The sequence below is a fragment of the Nipponia nippon genome, unplaced genomic scaffold (genome assembly GCF_047370975.1).
Source record: "Nipponia nippon isolate SJK-2023a ecotype South Korea unplaced genomic scaffold, ASM4737097v1 scaffold_5, whole genome shotgun sequence".
NCBI classification, from domain to species: domain Eukaryota; kingdom Metazoa; phylum Chordata; class Aves; order Pelecaniformes; family Threskiornithidae; genus Nipponia; species Nipponia nippon.
The window spans coordinates 7,818,202-7,839,915 of record NW_028262369.1 but is presented as its reverse complement, the minus strand read 5'-3'; the positions used below and the strand labels follow the sequence as shown (position 1 = coordinate 7,839,915).

The 21,714-nt window shown below is 37.9% G+C and overlaps 1 protein-coding gene across 6 annotated transcripts in view; it reads left to right on the top strand.

The window, feature by feature from the left end:
* LOC104015164 (sorting nexin-29) overlaps positions 1 to 13,648 on the top strand; it is a 129,868-nt gene extending 116,220 nt beyond the window's left edge. For 4 of the 6 annotated variants that reach the window (XM_087732335.1, XM_087732334.1, XM_087732333.1 and 1 more), the window contains one exon: positions 8,133 to 13,648. In XM_087732335.1, the coding sequence (XP_087588461.1) occupies positions 8,133 to 8,262 (130 nt within the window). In that variant the 3' untranslated portion in view covers positions 8,263 to 13,648. Of the gene's footprint in view, positions 1 to 2,233; positions 5,036 to 8,132 lie in introns of those variants that run through there. The other 2 variants (XM_087732332.1, XM_087732331.1) reach the window with 2 other exon arrangements.
* The last annotated feature ends 8,066 nt before the right edge of the window (positions 13,649 to 21,714 follow it).

Genomic DNA, 21,714 nt, shown 5'->3' with positions numbered 1-21,714 from the left:
TTTCTGAAATTTGTTCTAACCTTTAAGAACTCATAAATTAATTCTTTATAAAAGATTTAATTTATTAGTCTTAATACCATTTCTGGGTAAGTCATAAATATACTGAACAGCTCTGAATGTCTGGCTCCTTTAAAAATCTTTCGGTAGGAGACTCCTACATATTAAAAGAGAGAAATCCCAAAGTAGTAGCTATTGAGAACAGCTAGGTATGACCAAAGGGAAATAAAATGGGGCTGGTTTGTGTTGTCAGGCAGACTGAATATTTTATCATATTTTTACTGTTTAGTGCTACAGCTGAGTCAAATGGATCTAAATCCTGAACACTCCAACAAAATCCAGTGCCCAGCTTTTTCTAAGCACATGGGAGCTGTACGTATAAGATTAAAGATGCTTCATGTCTGACTGTAGAGCTGCTGTTACTGCAGTCGACTGTAGAGCTGCTGTTACTGCAGTCAAGTTGATGTATATCACCTATGCATCTAGGTAAGGCATAAATAGTCTTCACGTTGCATCAGCGTAGTCCTTTGCTTTTCAGGCCTGTGCAGCAATATTGTAAGGAAGAACTGTAGGCACATGCTATGTACTGTGTCTTCTAAGACTCTTCTGCTGCTTGCAAAGCAGAACTACCCTAACAAAGATAAAATTCTGCATCATCTTATTGCCTTCGGGTACTGTACGCATTCATGTGTAATACTGACCTCTACTTACAGATGCTTCATTGAGCCATTTCTGAACCAGGGAAAGTGACACCTCAGCAGCTTTTTCAGTTACCATTTAGTTCAAAATTTATTCAGAGCCATAAAATGTCCTATATCAAGGTTGGTTAGTCTTCCTAACACCGAAATCTTCATGTGGCCGAAAGCCACAAAACTCAAAGAGACAAGGAGAGGAGGAACTTCCTGGGGAGTTCATAGGTAAAAGATGGAAGTGCCTTTCTTGTGATCCCGTAGCTTCCTTATGGGATAAAACTCAGCTGGGATACAGAAGCAGACACATTGGGTAGCAGCAGCCATTTACAGATGGCTTCAGCTTCTCTATGAAGCTGAAAACTGAGGACATTCAGCAGCTCCCAAGGTGCTCCTGCCCAATTGGCAGGCATGCAGCTCCAGTGCTGGAGCTGCACTTAAATGGCTGCCAGCAATATGAGAGTCACCGCTGATCACCGTTGTCCTAAATTGTTTTTTCTTTAATATCCTGGCAAGGAGCAAGTGTATTGCAAATTTCATTTATTTCTATTTTGAACTCATTGGCAAAGTTGCATCTGCATTAGAGAGGGAGCAAGCTGATATACTCTTTAAAGATTCTGAATCTGGTGATACCTGGAGAACTGACCCCAAATTTGAGGAGCTCGTGGCCAGCCATGTACTGTGCATTTAACTCCCACTGGAGTCAGTAGCAAATTTTGCGTTCTATTAGCCTCATTTGGAGTCATAATTAAAAAAAGGATGAGCGTATATTTATCATTGCCATTTTCTTTCTTACAGAGAAAAGAATTGAAATCTGACTAAACAGAAAATGTGATTTTGTTTGCCGATCACTGTGGTCTTCTTTTTGCCGGCCAGCCTGATGCTTGGTTAGTTTCTGTCTAATCCATCAAGAATGTTGCATCCCAAGCTGGCTCCCGTAGTCATTTACCGGGCAATGTCATACCTTCTTTGATTCGCTTCCCTTTCTGTGTCGGATTAAATGTAAACATTAGTCCTTGTCTTCGTTACCAAGAACAAAGTCAGCATTTCCCTTGTTACTCTGTTGACAGTGCTCAATTCTGTACTTTATTTACGTATTTTCCCATCTTGATTACCTTTGTTTATTTGGAGAGTACAGGTTTAAGTCCACTATGCCAAGGCTCAACTCTCTCTCTGTGATTATGTTTCCAGGTGCAGGTGCACTATTTTCTATGTGCTCTCCAACTCAATTTGAATTTTTTTTAGCTTAGGGAAACTAAAAATAATAGGCTAAAATTAAGAACAATCTAAAAGCTCCCAAAGATTGAGATTTAGACCTATATTTTTGAGTTTTCAGGTCATGGATAACTATTAGTATCAAGCTTATGGTTGCAGTGCGGTAAGTTGCCCTTAGTATTTAAAAAATAAAAACAAAAAACAGAAAGAGTGATTGCTGTGAAGCACTGTTCTTCACTTTTATTATTGCTAACATATTTTCCAGAAAAGAGTTAAGATTCTGTAGCGTTCTAGGATCAGTTTTTAACTTTGCTCATTTTTCACATTCATAGCTATTACTGTTAACATGACATCCGTCCAAATCTGGATCTGCTCCTGCGGACGGTCCTGTCAGCTCTCTTCTGCCTTGGTGCATGTGTTAACGTCGTGCTGTAATCTTAATGAGAAGTGAAGACACTTGAGAGGAGCAGCTGACACCTCTTAACTTGATGGAGCAATTAAAACTCAAACACTTGCTTGGAAGATCAAAACAACACATTTTGATCACAACTTTTCTTTATGATTCCATTTGCTTTTATGGTAATTTTAAAAGAAGGGTTTCGTTATTAAAAATAAAATAATAACAGTAATTGTGCAGGTTATTTTTTATGACGGGCAGTTTACTTGCAAAACTCAAAGCAAAGACAGCTAAGTTGCATTATTCCCATGGCGACTACTTAAACTACTTAAACTGTGTTGAAAAATGTAAATGCAAATGCTTGTGGGGCCGTTACCCCCGGCTCAGAACTAAAGCACCAAGAGCTGTTTGCTCCCTGGGCAAGTGGAAATGTAGGCGGCAGCTTTCCAGAATAGGAGACTGGTAACTGTGCTGCATTGCCCACGCAGCTGAATTATGTGGTGTCGAAGGTTAAAGGTCAGACATGGCGAAGTTAGGCAGGAATACGCAACCGAGTTTTTAATTGAAATTAGTCTAAGTACGTTAGTGGGCTCAGTATCAGGTAAATGATAGGGATGAGCAGTTAGGAAGGAATGTTTTAAGCTTTCAGATTTTTCTTCTCTGTGACATTGGCAAAATTAGGCAAATTAGAGGAGACGGTAAATCTTTTTTTTTCCCACCACTTGGCATGAAAGGTGGTTGACTTTCTGCATTTCTTGCTCTGTGTAAACTAGAGGTGGGTAGCTCGCAAGTGTTAATATAGAACTCCTTTTACTGGCTTCTCATATGCTGGTGTCTGAGAACACGCTTTCTGTAAACTCTTTCTGTTGTTACCTCCAGTGCCAATCGTATTGATTATGGGCTGTTTAAAAGCTAATTTGGTAAAGTTGTCTCCATTCCATGTCTTTTTTGCGTGCAAACAACTTGTGAATACGGAGGAGGGAGTGCCCGGCTAGTCGCTGTAACGCGCCGCTCTCTCAGCACGTGGAGATTGCTGCTTGTCAGACAAGAGTTTTACTCCTTTTAGCTTCACATATATCATGCATTGTGAATCCTGATGCATGTCATCTGGTTTTAGTTACCTCAATATTTTCAATAAAAATGTATCCTAGATCCGTCTCTGCTTCCTTAAAGATGGTAATTACAGTACTAGCAGGAAAAAATAAATCCAGCTATTCACTGAACACTGTTCTTCTGAAAGCAAATCCTACGTTTTGTTATTATGTAAAGAACCTTGGAACATGTTCTGCTTCTGAACCATTTCTTCATTAAATTACCTGTCACTGAGAAGTGGTAGATTATACTGCTTGCACCAATTCAGCTGACCCCAACGGAGCAGAATGTTGGTGATTTCTAGATGGAAATGGATGGGATAGCCAAACTTGCTGCCTTTCACTAATCATTGAAATAGGCAAAACAATTCTATCAATTATAAATAAATAGTGTATTATGGTTAACTTTTTCTTATATGTGTGTTCAGTGGCTTCTGGCTTTCTAGTAAGTTGTGAAGGGATCATTTGCGTGAGTGCTGTATTTATGCATTATGTTATTCTAGCTGGGGCACCACAAAAAATGGAAAGTAACTGTTCCGAAATGCAGATGTCGTTACGCATTAGAAAGCCAAGGAGCGAGACTCTAGGTGTAAGTATTGCTCAGATGTTAACTAATGAAAGGTCATTTTTACAGGGTTCTGAGCATTTCCTGAATGAGAGGGTATTTAATCCAAAATTAATCATAGGTGGTATTCATATTATAGGATATAACTAATGGATACTAAACATTTACTGTACAGTAACCATCTTGTTATGCCAACTTAAAGTTGTACGGTTAGTGGGAGAAAAAAAGATCTGATCGTCAGAATTACATACAGTGTCATGGTTTACAGAAAAATTAAAATATCAATGCAGATGATGTTTATGAAGAAAATCTTCATGCTGATACGGAAACTGATTTGTAGCATGAGAACATTCCAGTTAGGGTCATTCAAATTATAACAAATGGAAGCATGATTATGTGTTTGTAATTATTTCACAGCAAGAAGAGATTGAATACGTCATTATGAATATGGTGTTCTGCTGTAGAAGTATGTATGTGGAAGTAGAAGGAGCTGTATATTAATAAAACAGTTGGACAGAATATTAGAATTAATGTTTTTCATTTCTTGATCAATTCAGATCTAATCTTGATAAGAAATGATTATTCGGGTTTTAACACGACAACTTTGCTCTAATAGTGTCTTCAGGATTTTCAGTGTAGAAGTGTACTATAGAGGGATTATTTTACCCATATCTTTCTATCTCTTCTGTTAATAGCTGACTGTTTAAACATCCCAGCTCAGTCATTTGTATTAATAGATGGAGAACACTGTTTCTCATTAATAATTATATTTCATTTCTATAAAATTGGGAGTGATGGCAAGAATGTGGCTCCAATTATTTTTACACTTCAGCAACTGGAAACAAGGATTTTACCCAGATCACTGCAAAGCAGGAGTTACTAGAGTATATAAAATGATTTGATGAAGTCAGAATCTTAGTTAATAATGCCACTAAATGCTTTAGCTGATTTTAATTGGCAGAAGGTGCTGAGATATGTTGTATTAGCAAGTCAAAATTAGTTGCCATTTGTCTAATAAGGATCTCTTAATATAGTATAGGCGTTATTTAATACTACCTTGTCGAGGAGGCTGTCTGCCTGAATCCAGTTTACCATATTAAATATTGGGGTTATAAACAGAAATTAGGTTATTATCATGACAAACAAAAATATTAATCATAAAATAACTGGTGAGGAAGTCACCAAATTTGTCTGCCAGCTAATGCCTTTCCTCATGAGGTATGTTTAATACGACTCAAGCAAAACTAGAATCATGAATGTCCCCCGAGATGCATTACGTGTAGTATATATGTATGAAATACCTGATCCTGAGCTTTGCTGGACCCCCAGGATGTGCTTATTACTTCTGTTCTCTGATCTCTGACCGGTACGACAGCATTTCCAATTGCAGGGATGTTATACTATTTTTTCTCTGTCTAATTTTATCTTGAAGAGTAGAAATGAGATGGGAAATAAATTTCACCTTGCAAATGTTCACAACATCAGCCAAGAGAATACTGCAGTTCCGTATGTTAAGTATGTAAAGAAACACACACAAAATGCAGTTTACATTTTGATACACGGAGAGCAATAAATGAAAGGGGGTGAATAAACTAAAAGCTGATTAAAAAGACCAGTTATTTTAAGCTATTTTCTATAGATGCACCTCAGGCAGAACTTGACACCGAGACAAAATCCATGAAACTGAATTGGTATCCAAACAAACGCTGGGCAGATCAATCAGGAATGCTTAAAAGCTAAACAGTGAGCTGGGGGGAAGGAGGAATTGATTGCCTCAGCAGGTTGCTTTTCTTCTTCAGAATGGGACAAGGTGAGAATGTAGACAAGAGCCTTTAGGACTTGGACATTCCACTGCTGAACAGGGAAATGCCTGGGAAGCACCTGGCTGCCTGCCAGACTCAGCCTAGAAAATTAAACCCTGTTAAGATTTCGGGGGCTAAGAAGGTAATAAAATGAAAAGAAGAATGTTATACTAAAACTGTACAGGTGTGACTCAGACAGATGTAGACTTAAAGAGTAAGTGCTTACCACAGGGACTTGGGGTAGCTGTTCTGGAAGAGTTATTCTAGAATAGCTACTCCCTGGTTTAGATTTACATCTTTTAAATTTGTATTTTAATCGAGTAAAACTATCAACTATAGGTGAACCCTAACTCAGCCCCAAAAAACTAGCCCGGAGACTGGTTTTGCTGAATCAGACAAATGAGAGAGAGGATTTGCAAACATTGCGTGTAGGTATGCCTATTCCTTCCTCCTCAATCCCAAGTGCAGACTGGCAAAAATAGGTTCAGAACAAGCTTCTCAATTTCATCTCCATGTGCATTTGCCAGAAATACTGACAGGATCATTTGAAGGTGTTTGTACCTCTGCCCAAGAGTTAATGGAATATCTGACCTGTCGAACTCTCCGTCGGTTTAAAACAGTGTCTCATTTAGTGCCAGAGACTCTATAAGTATTATTTGACCTCAAGGCCAGGACTAAATTATTAAATCCAGTAACAGGAGACAGAAGAAATAGGAGATTAATCTTTTCCTCCTAATTGATTACCATGCATTTTGGGGGTGGGTGATCCGTTTTTCCCAAGTGTAGTAGTGAAATTTTCTGTGTGTTATTTGAAAGGCAGCATTTTAATTGTAGAGTAAAAAGGTAGAGCTGAAACAGACAAGTCAGACGGCAAATTTTCTCATCAGGTTTTGGAGGAGGGTGGATGGAAAAGGGCTTAAGATATATAATTTTAACTTTATGATGGTTTTTTAATACTGTAAACTTTTTCCCCATACAACATCTGTTTCCGTGGAAGTTGACCAACTCAATTTCAGCTCCAGTTTCCTTTTTCATGCTGGATGCATGGAGATCTAATTCCACAGATATAAATTGGTTTCTGTAAACCTATATAGCATAATGATTTGTCTTAAAATTTGGATTGTCATTATAAAAATTAGCTTAGACATTTAAGACAAATTATCTCTGATTTCTTATTAGATATATCTCGTTCTGGAGTAGCATCATTTAAATTAGCAGAATTACTTGCAATTTTTGTCCTTCATTCACAGGCATTGGTGTTCATCTCATATTTTTTCTCTCTCTAATTTTCTCTCTCTTATTACCTCAGCCATGCCTATCAGGACAGACCGATATTAATTCATATCTCTTCATTTTAGGGGAATTAATTTTGCACCTTTTGCACTTTTTTCTTTGAATGGTATTTTTCCTCCGGAGGGAGAAGTGACGTCCCATTGGGCTGACACTAGAGGGATCGCTCTGCAGGAAAAAGGGAACTATGCAGAATAAACGCAGTGATTGTTTTAAAATATATCTGTATTTGTTTAATCTGGCAAGAACTGCAGATGAGCAATTCCTCCCTTACAGGCTTGTTAACTCACTCTTGACGATAGGTATTATAAGGGTTTTTTTTAACTTCTGAAAATAAGCTTGGCTTTGTATCCTGTGTAATTTTATTGCCTAGCTGAGTTGCAAAATGCAAAATATAGTTTCATTTATTGATCTGTATGTAAGCAGTATAACTAAAAACCATGTAGAGTCCTCTAAGAGAATGGCAAAAGTACAATGCTATCCCTTTATACTGTAGTTTTCCGAGGAGTCTATAGCCTCTGAATATCACCTAGGTAAGCTGGAATTTTCTGTTACTGCTTGTTGTTGAACTTAATGTACTTCTTCTCGGAGTCTTTTCCAAAAGGCTCATTCATGTAAGACTATAGTCTGTTGTGGGTCAGAAGAGACTGAAGAATTCCCAACAGGGATGTATTACTAATGTACTTCATCCTGTAATGATACATCCATCCATAAGTAGAGCATTGTTAAACAGAGCATCATCCAAGCTCTTGTCTATTTTGCTTGTACTCTTATCACTTCAAAATGCTTTTCCCACCATTTCTGAACTGCAGCTCATAGAGATACGCTTTTATCCTGTGATTTTCAATCTTCCATAAAGTATTGAAAGTTCTACTAGTTCTCGTTTTTGAAAGAGCCCATTTGTAATTCACACTTGAGATACCAGTAGAAAGAATGCAGTTCTGTGTAGTTGAAGATGTGTGCTGTACTTCGCAGTCATGTGCCAGGCTCTCATAACATCTGCTTTTTTCATGTTTGGAATAACTACAGAATAATTTACATGTAACATAAACTAGCTACTTCTGTCTTTATTTCTTGTCTTCCTAGTGATATTCCACCTTCTGGAGAACCAGTAAGCAAAAGCAATCGCTCAAGAGTGACTACGCGCTTCCCCAAACTCTCTCGCAGCCATCAAAGAGAGCCACGAAGCCTGGAACCTCAGAGTGGAGATCTTTGACCCTTTTTCGCAATTGTGAATACTGGCACCACGTACTTTAAGTTGTTCTGTGATTCCTTCCTAGCCTATATTTATAATTTAAGCTCCTGAAGAGACTACAGCTGCACCAACTTAAATCCTGAAAAGAGACATTCATTACGAAGGGTCATATCCTGACTAACTGCTTTGGAAGGCAGTAATCACTTCGTCAAAAGAATACGAGGGCTCTTCACAAGGGCTCAGCAAACTGATCGGCATTTTGTTTTGTAAAGCTGCATTGCACATATTCTCCTTTGTTCTTCTGTTACTATGAACTCCTTGTTTGTATTGTGTTGCCTCCCTTTCTACATGTACATTTTTCTGTTCCAGAGAGACATGGCTATCATGTCAAGACAATTTTTTTCCTTAGAAGAACAGTTATGATTATCACTACTTAATATGTCAGAAAGATGTGCTTAAAAGAACCTCACTAATTTATTACCTTTTGTAAATAGAAAGACTGGGGGGGTTTTATTGTAAACCTCTGACACACACAAAGGTTTTTAAAAAACTTGACAAAGTAGATGACAAGGGAAAAACATTACAGGTGGAAAAATAGCTTTTGTACATTTCTAGTTAGATATTCTCAATAGCTTTCATTTGTGGGAAGTAATTCTTTAAAATCAGAGAATGTAATAATTTTTTAGTGAAATTTCAGTCTTGGTGTAAGGCTGGGTGCAATATTGTTGATTTCTACAAACCGCCACAAGGATACACCAAATTAGCATGGTTCAAAATAGTGTTTTCAAGTCTTGGGTTATATTTTGTTATTAATTTGTTGTTGATGTTACAGAACAGTCCATCATTAACAGGGCAGTGTGGAATTCTTACTCTGATTTTGTAAAACCCTTCACATGGTGATACTTAAAAATTACCTGTAATAAAAGTGCCTGTTACCCATCACCTCTTATTGAAAAGTAATTTGTAGTGGTACTACTGTAAGAGTGATGAAAAAACTTGACAAGAATTATTACAAGTGATGGAAGTCCTGACACGGATGAACTGGAATCCAGTTCAGTATCCATTAGCTGCACTGCCGTAGGCAGTCAATTATATGTTAGCTATCTTCTCTTCATTAAGTTTAAGCAGTGTACATTTGTATTTTTTATCAATTGTATTCTGGTTTTCCTTTGTGTAAGAACATCTTTCTTCTCAGAAGTTTTTTTTGGATAATGTTACGTAAATTGATGTATCTTGTCATTTTATTATCCATTCATTATATTAAATTCTCACGTCAATAGATATTGAAATCTAATATTACCCCGCAGAAAAAACAAGCTGACGATTAATAACAGATCTTTTACCTCGGTGCTTTACTGAAGTTCTAGCAAACTGGAACTTCCATCCTGCAAACCTGTGACCATCGTGTATCGTTCAGTCAGGTAAGCGGCCCAGTCATTTTCAGTGGCACTTCTTGAGCAAGCAGGGCTTCGTTACACAAAGTGAGTAGCATCAGTGGGCTGGTGCCTGAGTACGAGCCCCAAGTGCTGGATTCCTGCCGTTGAAATATGTAGCTTATAAATTGCACTGAGTAGCAAAATGTGGCAAAGAGGAGTGGAATTCACTCTTCAGGTCAGAAATTTCAGCAGATGAAACACCACGAAGTAAAATCGTGTCACAGAAATGAAACAATAATTTTCATTCAGTAAGAGATCTCATTTGCAAAAGAAGTAGGTAGATAAATAGAAAATCCAACAGGCCAGCCTGGGAGCTAGCTGATTTGTTTGTATTAAAATATGAATTACCGTTGGTGTTTTGTGTAAACTACAGTGGGACATCTATTTAAGAAGAAAGGAAAGTGAGTAGCTTGTCAGTTAATGCTTCTCCAAACTCTTCGGTCTGATACACTGCTGATAGTTTAGTTTGTCTTTGTTGGAAAGAAAAGTAGCTATAATGATGGTCCCACTTTGAAACAATTCTAAATTCATTTTTCGGAAAGTGGAGACTTGGTTAGTAGAAATATGACACACATCTGTTAACACTGAATAGCAAGTAAATCTGAAAGGAAACACGATGTGGAAACCTTTGTGATGTATCTGTTGGTCACAGGAAGCTGTACTCATGTTCAGGAAATAATTCACAAATTAAAGTACTCCTTATTCAGAAAGTTGCAAATGGTAAGAAATCTCATTCAGTGCAGACTAAATTTAATTGGGTTTTGGGTTTTGTTTTTTTTTTTTTTAGTTTAGGAGGAATTTTTTGTATCTACATTTGGCTCTTAAAATTATTTCATTCCTGATTATCTTGCTGCTTGTAATTTTTAATGTATGTACATAGGTCACATAAAAATACTGAACTTGTTTACCGTGTACAAATTGTTCTTTGTTAACTTTAGCTGAATTGTGTACCAGCTCCTAAGATTACAGTCTGCAAACAATGTTCACTTTGTGATACAAGATACCGTAATGGGTGCGTTACTGATCCATTTAAAAGCTCATCTGTGGTTTCTCTAAAATCTCAGAAAATAATTAAATTAAAGCCTGTCTTCACAAGATAGCTTTCCCGCTTTATACAGCTGTTATTTTGAAGATGAGTGAGGTACTGACATGACTGCAAGTAGATACCTAGTGATAGGAATGCCTAAATTTACAGCACCTCAAGACATTCTAAAATGCCCTTTGAGAGAATTGTACCTATCTGTCACAAGTCCCACTTCTTTTGTTTATTCCAGACTCAGCAAAGACTGTTGAAGAAGGTTGACCAGCTGGTATTCAGAATCCCAAACAGTTATATTATTCTTATAAAATACTTATAAGTGTAACGATGATTCTATTAATTGAATGATTTTATCAGTTTATCCTGTATCACCTAATTCCATGCATGTAGTTACAATTTTTGTATAAATCTAATTTCCCTTGGTACCGACCGATGGCTCTTAAACCCTTAGATGTGGTCAGTGGCCGGTGCACAATGAGTTGATGGGTTCAGCCAGTTCCTGTTGGCTCCTTTGAAGAGCACTGTAGTCACAGAAGAGAGGGCTGGGACAGGCCGGTCCCTGGAGCTGTTGCTGCAAGCCTCGGGCTACGGCCTGCTACCAGGCAGCGTAGACGAATTTGTAATTCGTTTCCATTTCACTCCTGTTGCATCTTTAGACATATTAGGTCTCTAGGGCTGCTCATCTGGAACCTTTAGTGACTATTCAAAATAAAGTGTAAAAATAAGTGGCATTATTTTAATGCTGTTCTCCAATCACATGCACAATGAACAATTTCCTAAGAAACACAGGGCAGGCAAGACTTCCATCTTTTACAGATGTAATCGTCTATCAGTATACATCACATATTGACTATGGTTTTTCAGAATCTCATTTATTTAGAGATTCTGTCATTCATTATAGAGAATGCATTGTATCGACTTGGCTTTTGCATTAAATCAAGTTTCTCAATAATAATAATAATAAATTGCCAAGGTTTATATAAGGCAGGATATTGACATCGTTATAAAGGCTTAAATCGGTACGCCCATTAAGTCACATACTCTTAGGAAGATTAATGATTTCAAAGCCAGTCCTTTTTATGGAATATATTGTTGATGTGATAGGTGTAATCAAACTATACTATCTTACAGAAACTACTGCAAGTCATAAACGATTGTGATTGGATTTATACAAGGTTTAGAGAAAGGGCATAACGGTATTAAGGATCACTGGCTCAAAATTGTGACCTATAGCAAAGGTGCATTTTTTGTTACAAAGTAATATTTTATTGTATAGAACAGTATCTGCATGGTAGCTGTCAAATTAATTAATAAGAACCTACTAACAAATGGGGTTGACTGACTCAGAGCAGCAAGCTAATAATAAATGAGACTCAGTGAGCCCAAAGTGAACTAATGATACTGTCTGTCAGGACATATTAATGATTTAAGAATATGACATTCTGTTAACAGAATCAGTTATTAGTACTTTCAGAGATGGATGTCATTCTTTTTGCTTCAAAGCATACAGGGATCTCAGTTCTGCTGTAAGTTTCATGCCATTTCGAAGGTTCAAACCCCCCCACCCCAAGACATTTTTCATCTAATATCTTGTAATTGTGAGGACAGATAAAATATGCCTGTGGACAGAAATACAGCTACCTGCTTGAAATTACTATGAGAAACCTGTGGAACAGCTGTTTAAAAGAAAGAAAAAGACTTCTTTCACCAAATTCTGCTCCTATACGCCCTTGCAAATCTTGATAACAGCACTGTGCTGTTCTTGCTGAACTCTATATATATGAAAATAAGCACGTTTAACATGAGAACACAATTTTCTCCTTGGAAGCAATAATAATACTTCTGTATTGGAGCTTGAGTCACTTCTGGAAAAGTGGTTAAACAAGTCAAGAAAGTAAAGAATTCCTCTCCGTCGATTTCTGTAGGTTAGGATATTTCAGTCAGCACCCTGAATGACATGGACTAGTAATTTGATGATTATTTAGCCATTTCAGTAGTTTCTTAGCATTATGAATTGAAAGAATCACTTTTCATATATTAAATTATATCTATGAAATATAGAATATGTTTAAAAATACCGGTTAACCTGCTTTGTATTTCATGTATTGAATGGAAGATAAAACCCTTGTTCTACACAGTGGTCTGATGCTGTACATTTCATTTATTTCTTACTCTGCACTAACTGTGCTTTTATGGTCCAGTTATGGATAACTTAGATTATTTATAAAATTTCGTTTTACAAAATAATCAGAGCATACTTCTAATTGATAATAATTGCTTAGTTTTTGGTTAATAATGGCATGAATTTATACTAGAAAACAGCACTGAAATGTTTAGAGAGGAACTAATTTTCCAGATTTACAAATTGCTGCAAATATCTGGACTTAAAAAAAATATTTTTTGTTGCATCAAAACAAATGCGTCGCACTTCCATGTAGAGGGAATCAGTTTCTTTAACAAGATTTCAGAAATTATGTCCCTGCCATGACAGAAGTTAAACTGTGGTAGTTGTTTTATTGAGTATTAATCATTTAAGACACTAAAAATTATAGAAATGTACATGTGGTTGAAAATCTAATTCTGAAAGCCTGCGCTTTCTTTCTTACTCAGCACTGAGATAAGTAACTAAGTATCTCGTATGTGGGACCAAACCTGCTGGCAACTGCAGACGCTGGATTTCCCTTTTGATGGGGGGGGGATTTTTGTTGTTGTTGTTCCTGTTAAACTGTAGGAAAGATTGTATTAATTCTGAAGCATATATATGTACAATATTCACCTAAGTATTAATAAACTGTTTGTAATATTATTTTAACTTGGTATGCTAATGTTTACATTATAGAATTTTTAAGTAAATGTGTACATATATATATAATTTTCTAAATACTTTCTTGTATTTTTTTTAATATCCTGTGGTAATTTTGTTGTAATCTGGTTGAAATATGCTACTTTACCAAGAAGAAAATAAAAGATAACATCTTTTCTTCTTTGAAATTGAGCATGCTTACACCTTATTTGTTCTTTTCAGCTGTTTTGTAATCGCTTCTGTGATTTGTGTTCGTTTTTTTCAATGTGTTTCCAGAATGATGTCTGTAGGTATCAGACTTCAATTTGGTAAAGTCTTATTATTTCATCGTGTGAGAAGTAGTATGTATTGAAAGAAATCTTGAACATTTCAGTTTATAATCACATATTAGAGAAAACACTCACACAAACAAGAAGGAAAACAACGCCATGCACGTTTTTGTCTTGCATGTTGCTATGACAAAAAAAGCTGTACTGAAGTTACATGGGATCTACTGGGAATTCAACGCATACGTATAATTTCAGTATCACTGGTGTTTCAGTACAGATCAAGAGACTGCGATTTGTACTGTTCTCATGTCTGTGATGCTGATTTGCTCTGGAAATCTCCCTCTCCCTCTGATTTTATTGCCTTTTTAAGAAAGCGAGAATTCCGAAGCTGTTTAAAGCCTGTCTGAAGGTCTGCGATGCGCCTACAAGCTGATAACCCCTTGAAGAGGGTGACTTTTACGACCACTGTGGTCGCTAGGAAAGAGTTGTAACTTTTCCTTACTTTCTGTTCGTGGCTGGAGCAGAGCGGGGGGTGCCTCTTCTCCGTTGTTTCTGCCCAGGTACAATGAGCCACGTTCCATGCTGCAAGCCAGAATCGTGTAGGAAAAGACACTAAAAAAATCCCTTGAATGGTTAGTGAGGTTTTCTGCAAGCATTGATTTAAGATGTTTATGTTATTTTATGGTGTTTGGCTTTCTTACATTCAGAGACCACATATGTATGTTTGATTTCCTTTTATTGAGATACAACACATTTGGATATTCAGACTGATGCTTTCATATCCAGTTCGTAACGGGATGCTTCCATATCATGTGCAAACAAGCTGCTAGATTGGGATGCTTCATTAAAAAGGAAAGTTTTAAATTGGAAGCGTGGTATACATTTCATCAATTTCTACCAAACAGACAAAGCTGTAATTGGAAAAGTATAGTGTTAGTAGATTCCTCGTACTCACAGAATAATCTGATGATTAATTCAATTAAAAATTTTCAAGCCACTACCATTATACAGAGATCTAATTAGTTGAACTGCTCATGTTAAAAAAAAAAAAAAAAAAAAAAAAAAGAGATTTGTACAGAAAGACGCTTACTGTAAAATGCATAGCGATGTTCAGGTATCCGCATCTTTTAAAACCGGTGGTACGTTAGGTATCTTTATAGGAGTTAGATGACAGAACTTTTAATTTGTCTTGGCAATCCACAGGATTTTGTTGTTTCTAAGCAAATGTGGATGAGACTTTTGAACAATTCCAATACTGATACTAGCTACTAATAGCTACAGAGTGTAAGCTTTTCATATCTCAATTATTTAAGATCTTAAGCAAAATTATGCTTGGAAAGTTTTAATTAATAGTTTCAAGCCATAGTTTTTTCCCATTTCTGTCTGCTTGAGGTACTAGACGAGCAATAGCCCCAGGTTATTGATGGGGGCTTGTCTTCGGGCTGTGTGAAGTCAAAGATCTCACTTCACCGGCTGCACGGAGTTTCAACACCGCAGAAGCAGCGTCTGTTCTGAATGGGTGTTTCATGGCCACTTGGGCTTTATGTCCTGGTCCATCGGCATGTCGGAGCCTTTGAACTGCTGTGGGAAGAGTAAAATCTGATCATTAGGGGAAAGACAGCTCGATCCAAAAACCTGGGCCAGAGGAGGCTGCAAAGAAAAGGGTTCATGCAATAACCTTGACGTGCATCTGGCAAAACCAGCAGCTGGCCGAATGTAGCTGTATCTCACTGCCTTGTCCAGATGCTGAGATGCTGCTGCTTAATTGTTGCTTTCAAAATCCCAGGAAGAACAAGATCATGTGAAGGGACTACTGATTTTTCTGTGAATCCAGGGAAAGATTCAGGTTGCATTTGGGGAGCTGTAGTGGCTTGGCATTTCTGTGTGGCCCTACAGAGGTTAAAGTTTTTCTCTTTTCAGGGAAAGACCTGTGCAAGATTTACTGCTTTTTTCCCCCAGAAATTTTAAAGCAATAAGGAGAAAGCTTTGTAGGAACAATCTGTCAGAAGAAAGAGCAAAGATGTTTTTAAGATAACGTTTAAAATAAGATTTTTTACTACTGCACTTCAGTCTTTCCAAATGACCTTTTAATTATTGCAAGGGAACTTACTGTATTCCCAAAATTAAAATAACAGATAACTGGTGTGTTGATATATTGTGTCATGCTTGATTTTGTTCTAGAAAATCATTGTGCAAACTGTGGCGCGTGTGTGTCACGCTTATTTTCTGAATTTTTCTTGCCATTTTTTTGATCTGCATTGTAACAGCAGGCTTTTATTATGTGCGGTTTCTAAGTACCATGATGATAACTTTCTTCCAATTCAACAATATCCATGCCATTTGCAACATTTTTTTAATTTCCCGGTATTTTAAAGTTGCTCAGCAAGTGCATGTACCTCATCCAATACACTGTATTTGTCATTGCTAAATAAGTATGTCTTCATTTCTAAAGTGATCTTATATCCCTGCTCATATCCAGCTTGTAGTTGTTTCATTCATTTAGGCCATTCATTGATGGCACCCTTAGATGTCCTTTCTGCAGAGCTTTCTTCTGAGCAAACCGCCGTGCTCTGCCCTGGCTGTGCGCACGCGGTGCCTCTTACAGAGCAGGGTGAGCCCCCGCACTGCTTGTGGGTTTTTCCAAATGCCAGGCATGCGGCGGTTTGTGCTTCTTCATTGTAAGTGAAGCTTTATATACTCCTTTCTGGGCGCTTGGACGTTTGCTCTTTACACCTCCTTGTGTTCAGCTTGTGATGGTTGTAGAGTCTCTGTTGGATCACAAAGACCTGCCCTCCCCCAGTCGTCTGGAATTCGTGTGTCTGGCAAATTCATCCTTAGGTAGTGCTTCAGCTCTGACTTTAACTAGTTCATTTTCCTATTGAGAATATTTTAATAATTAATCTTATTCCTGGTGCTGCGTGTTGTTCAGGAACAGCTGAGGTGCGTCAAGAGTTTGTTTTACTCAGTGTCTGAGTTCTAAGTCATCGACTTTGCGTGACATAAGCCTCTTCATAATGATTCCAGCTAGCGTCTGCCAGAGCTGCCAACACAAGGCCTTTCTTTGGGAGTTGTTGCTATTGTAAAATAGACTGCATATTCATATTATATAGCTTTGCTCTGTGAAAAATATTTCCAGGTTCAGCTAATATACCAAGAAGAAAGTTAATCAGGTTAACACTAATTTTTAAATACCTAATTTTAATCATTTTTTTCCTTTTTCCTCACTTGGTTCCCTATTTTTTTTCAAGTGCTAATTCACCCATGAATTAAGTCATTTGCATGTGTGTCAAGTTGAGTGACAGTTTCTACATCTCAATTTCTAGTAGGAAACTAAATTACAATTATTAACTTTCCCAATTGCATATGTTATAAGAAAACTAGTTTTCAGCACTGGAGTTCCCCAGGTGCCTTCCAACGTGGGAATGTAGGCTTATAGAGAAGTAGACAATGAAATACCATTTAATACAGTTAAGTAACTTTCCAGCTGCAGGTCCAAGCAGGTAAGACCTCAAACATTTGTCATCAGAAATATGTATCTTGTCTTCATTGATGTACACAAGCAAGTCTACAAGAACTACTCAGAGGTACTGATGTATCAGAAAATAGAGGGTAATTGGATACTAGAAAAAAAGGAAAACACAAGAAAGCACACATTCTGATGCATCAAGAAGCAAAAAAATAAAAGGAGTGAGGCATTCAATGTAGGAATACATTAAAAAGATTTTAAAATTGTACTGCATCAAACCACCACCATATGTTTCATGATGAGACACAACAAAGTAGATAATGTATCTGTTATGGATTCTGTCAAGCCATAGGACCCTTCAGATATGTCAATAATTAACAAATAACATCTGTTGTCAACTGCAGTACTTAATCAGCATGGGCAAGGTTCTCCTCCTGGCAAGACAGAGGTAGACTATGATATTCTGCTTTCCCTTAGTGACTGAAAATTTCTTTGACCACATCACTTTATGGAGAACTCCTGCTGAGATGTAATTAATGGGAAATCTGGACGTGCAGAAGCAGCAGAACACAGCTGGGTTGGCAGTGCAGTGCTGACTGGGAGTTTGAGAGTCATAGAATCATAGAATCGTTAAGGTTGGAAAGAACCTCTGAGATCATCGAGTCCAACCTGTTAAACCTAACTGCCTGGTCCACCTCTAAACCATGTCCCCAGCCACCACATCCACATGTTTTTTGAACACTTGCAGGGACTGTGATTGCACCACTTCCCTGGGCAGTCTGTTCCAATGCCTGACTGCTCTCTCCATGAAGAAATTTTTCCTAATATCCAATCTAAATCTCCCCTGGCACAAGTTGAGCCCATTTCCTCGTCTTACCACTTGTTACTTGGGAGAAGAGACAGACCCCCACCTCGCTCCAACCTCCTTTCAGGTAGTTGTGGGGAGTGATAAGGTCTCCCCTCAGTTTTGGTTTACCTTTGACTATTTTTCAGTCAGATACGTTTTTCCTGGCTGCCTTCATGCCCTACTGTGGATATAGGTTGCACTTTCAGAGTGGATGAGCAGCCTTTTCAGATATGTAGAGAGACTAATGATAGCCCAATAACTCATTTAAAGATGCAGAACAGATATGTTCTTTTTTGTAGACAACAGGAATCTGTAGACAACAAAAATGTGTTAAGTCAGAACTTGTTAACTGACTCCTTGGATACAGAGAAACCGTCAAATCCAGTGCACCTTGAGAACCACCACCAATGTAAGGTAAATTGAAAAAGGGCAATTTAAGAGTCTGAAGAAGTTCTTAATAGAATCGAGTCTCAAAGCTTCTCTCAGTTGCAGTAGTAGTGGAGGTCTGCAGGAGCTGATCTATTTATCCTCCCCATTTCTGAATCCATCCTGTCCTGAGAACGTCACAAGATTCCTCCAGACTGGAGGAATACTGGATGCATTGAAGTAGCTCTGTGGCCTTCAAGTGCAGCTGGTACAGAGAAATGGGGATATGTAAGTCAAAGATCTGACCTTTCATTCATATCCACGTGTTCAAGAAAGGGTTTCGATAGAAATCTTAGAAATCTTGTGCCAGAACAACAATTTGAAGTAATGAGATTTTCCTTTAATCTTCATTAGGATTCATTACACAGATAATATATAATTCATTACATAGACAATGCATAATCTAATTAGTTAAGTCTAGAATAGTTCAGAAAAGTCACAGAATAATTCAGTCTCCAAGATTACCACTTTTCTCTCTCCCACTAATTGTGATAACAAAACGCCAACTTTAAACAATAACTGTTTTAACTAAGATGCTATAGTATCAGGTCTATGATATCAAGGAGCTAGACAGCGTGCACAGCCCCATTTTGAGGAGCAGCGTTACCTTCGTCCCCAATTGCTCTGCTTTGCCGATACAGGGAATTACCTTGCTTCTCTGTCCCATTCAATTGGGTTAGGAAACACGTACTCAAACACCTCTCTCTGTCCTTGACCCATGATCAAGGGTAAGTTAGGGCTGAGACTGCTCACTGCAAGCTTGTCTTTGCCCATAGACTGTTCGGATAGCATTTAAAGAACACAGACCCTTCCTGAGTTTCATATAAATACACGGCAAAAGTCATTCTCTCTTGCTTGCTACCTCATGAGGGAGTCACATCTAGACTTCTGCTGCCTTGGCTGTAAGAAGGGTGCTGAAGAGCTGAAATTGCCGCTGAAGCCCATAGAGATGCACTTCTGGTTGCTAAAAAGGAGGCACATCAAATATGGAAACTATTGTCTGACCTGACAATGGAATTCTATTTAAGAAACAGAAAATGTGCTGGCTAATACATGCAGACACCTCCGTCACGAAGCCTCACGTGGTTTCACAGCCAATTATGTGTGACCACCTTTGGTTACCACAGCAATTCGCTCGTAATTAGAAACTCACCCTCTGCTCATGGCCCGTTTCTGCTGAAGTATGAAATTCTGCTACACACTTAGGCACTTTATTTATTTGTTTATATATTGACTGTGACTTACTGTGTCAAATGACTTCTTCGTGCAGTAGTGCTCTTTCTTTGACTCAGACGTTGATTTGACTCGTAAAATTCTTCAATGTGTCCTTGACCCACTTTCAGTGTGTGTAACGGGCCGGCAACGCCAAGGGCGAAGGCAGTGGTGTTGCAGGTGTTAATATATGTACTATTACGGTCAGTGGGGTGGAGGCAGCTCCCTTACTGTTCCTCCGAGCTGCTCACAGAAGAACGACTCTTTGTGAAGCCTGCATTCAGGCTCGAGTTGTTTTGATAACAATTTCAGAAGAAAGGAGTCTCTGCCCATATAGAAGTATTTGCTGATGTATGAAGTTGGCTATATTTGTATCCATCATAGGGTGGAAAAACCACCACAGGGTGATTTGATGACAGATGTAAGGGATTTGTTCCTGATCTTATAAAAATAAGACGAGGGGGATGAGAACAAGTTACCTGCAATGTTGAAGTCAATTCTAAAAGTTGGGCATCAGATCGGTGCTTGGGGTACAAGCTCAAAAGCAAAGGTTATGATGGGAAGCGCTTCGTCCTGTCATTCTGCGGAGAACAGAGACCCGTAAATCTTGGAGTCCAGTCCAAGACTGTGGAATCACAAATCTCTATGGTTTCTGATCTAAGTGTAGAACCTCAAAGTACAAACACCTCTTTCTAAAATAAAACAAATCCCTCCCCAAACAAAAGGCTACAGCACAGATAATTTCTTTTGGGGGAACAGGAGAGGGATAGAACACAATTCAGAAACGTACTCAGATAGCGCATTGATAAGGCTAATATAAGAACTTGCTTAGCAGAATAGAATAGAAAAGTATAGGACAAAACAGAATGAATTCATGCATTACAAGGTCCGGAGAGACTGGTTTTGAATTTTTGATCCACTTCCAGCAATTACTTATAACATTCAAGGAGTCCAGTCCTTTAGTCTTTAATCTGAAGTTCTCGGGCTGTAAAAGGTGCACTTTGAAAATTTATTTGACATAAGATATGAGAGGGCTGAGGGAGAGACCATGAAACATTCAGCTTAAAACGAAAGATTACCTCATCTGCTGTCTTTCACAGAGATCTCTTTTGTACGTCGTGACATACAGAGAGAGGGGAGCTTTAGCGTTTATGTAAACTCATCAGCCAGGCTCCAGGACAATGCGATGTGGAGGAATTTTCACTTACTGTAGGCTAGGAAACTCGTATAAATGCTAATATCATCTCTTACTAATATATATCGTGCTGAATATCAGTAGCAAGAGTAATCTTACCTTTTACCATATAGTATATTGCACCGTGTCTCTGAATTCTTGTTTAATGCACATTTTTGGTTACTGCTCACAAATGCCACTGTTACACATGAGCAGGACCAGACAACAGCAAAAGAAATCCAAGCCAATTTCAGCTTTGTGGTCACTTTATGGAGGTTCGGAGACGTCAGCCAGGGGATAGCTGAGCTCTCTCAGCTTTTATTTTTCTATTTAATGCTTCTCCCAGCTTAGGTTTAAATCTGATACTGAAACTCAAATACTGGATTCAGAACTGAAATGCAAGTGTTACTTTTTTTGAACATGCCTGGCATAGACAGAAATGGTGCTTTTAATTTAATCTGTCTGAAAATATTCCTTAAACAAGTAATAAATAGTTCTTAAGAAGCGCAAGTAAATTGGGCAATAGGCATGTATCTTTAATTACAATTTCAGCCTTAACAGTTGTTCTTGAGTCAGCTGTACAGCATTATTACCGTAAGAAAACCAGCCTATTAGATTTTAAAACCTAATGTCACAGTTCAATTGATTAAGGTAAAAAGAGATTATCCAGCAGAGCAGTCACTTCATATACATGTAAGTTTGCCAGCATTCCCAGTATAAAACAAAGGACTGGTTATATGGTATCTCTGTTGTGCCTGGTCTGATTTTCCATGAGTCATCCCTTGATTTACTGAAATAGAG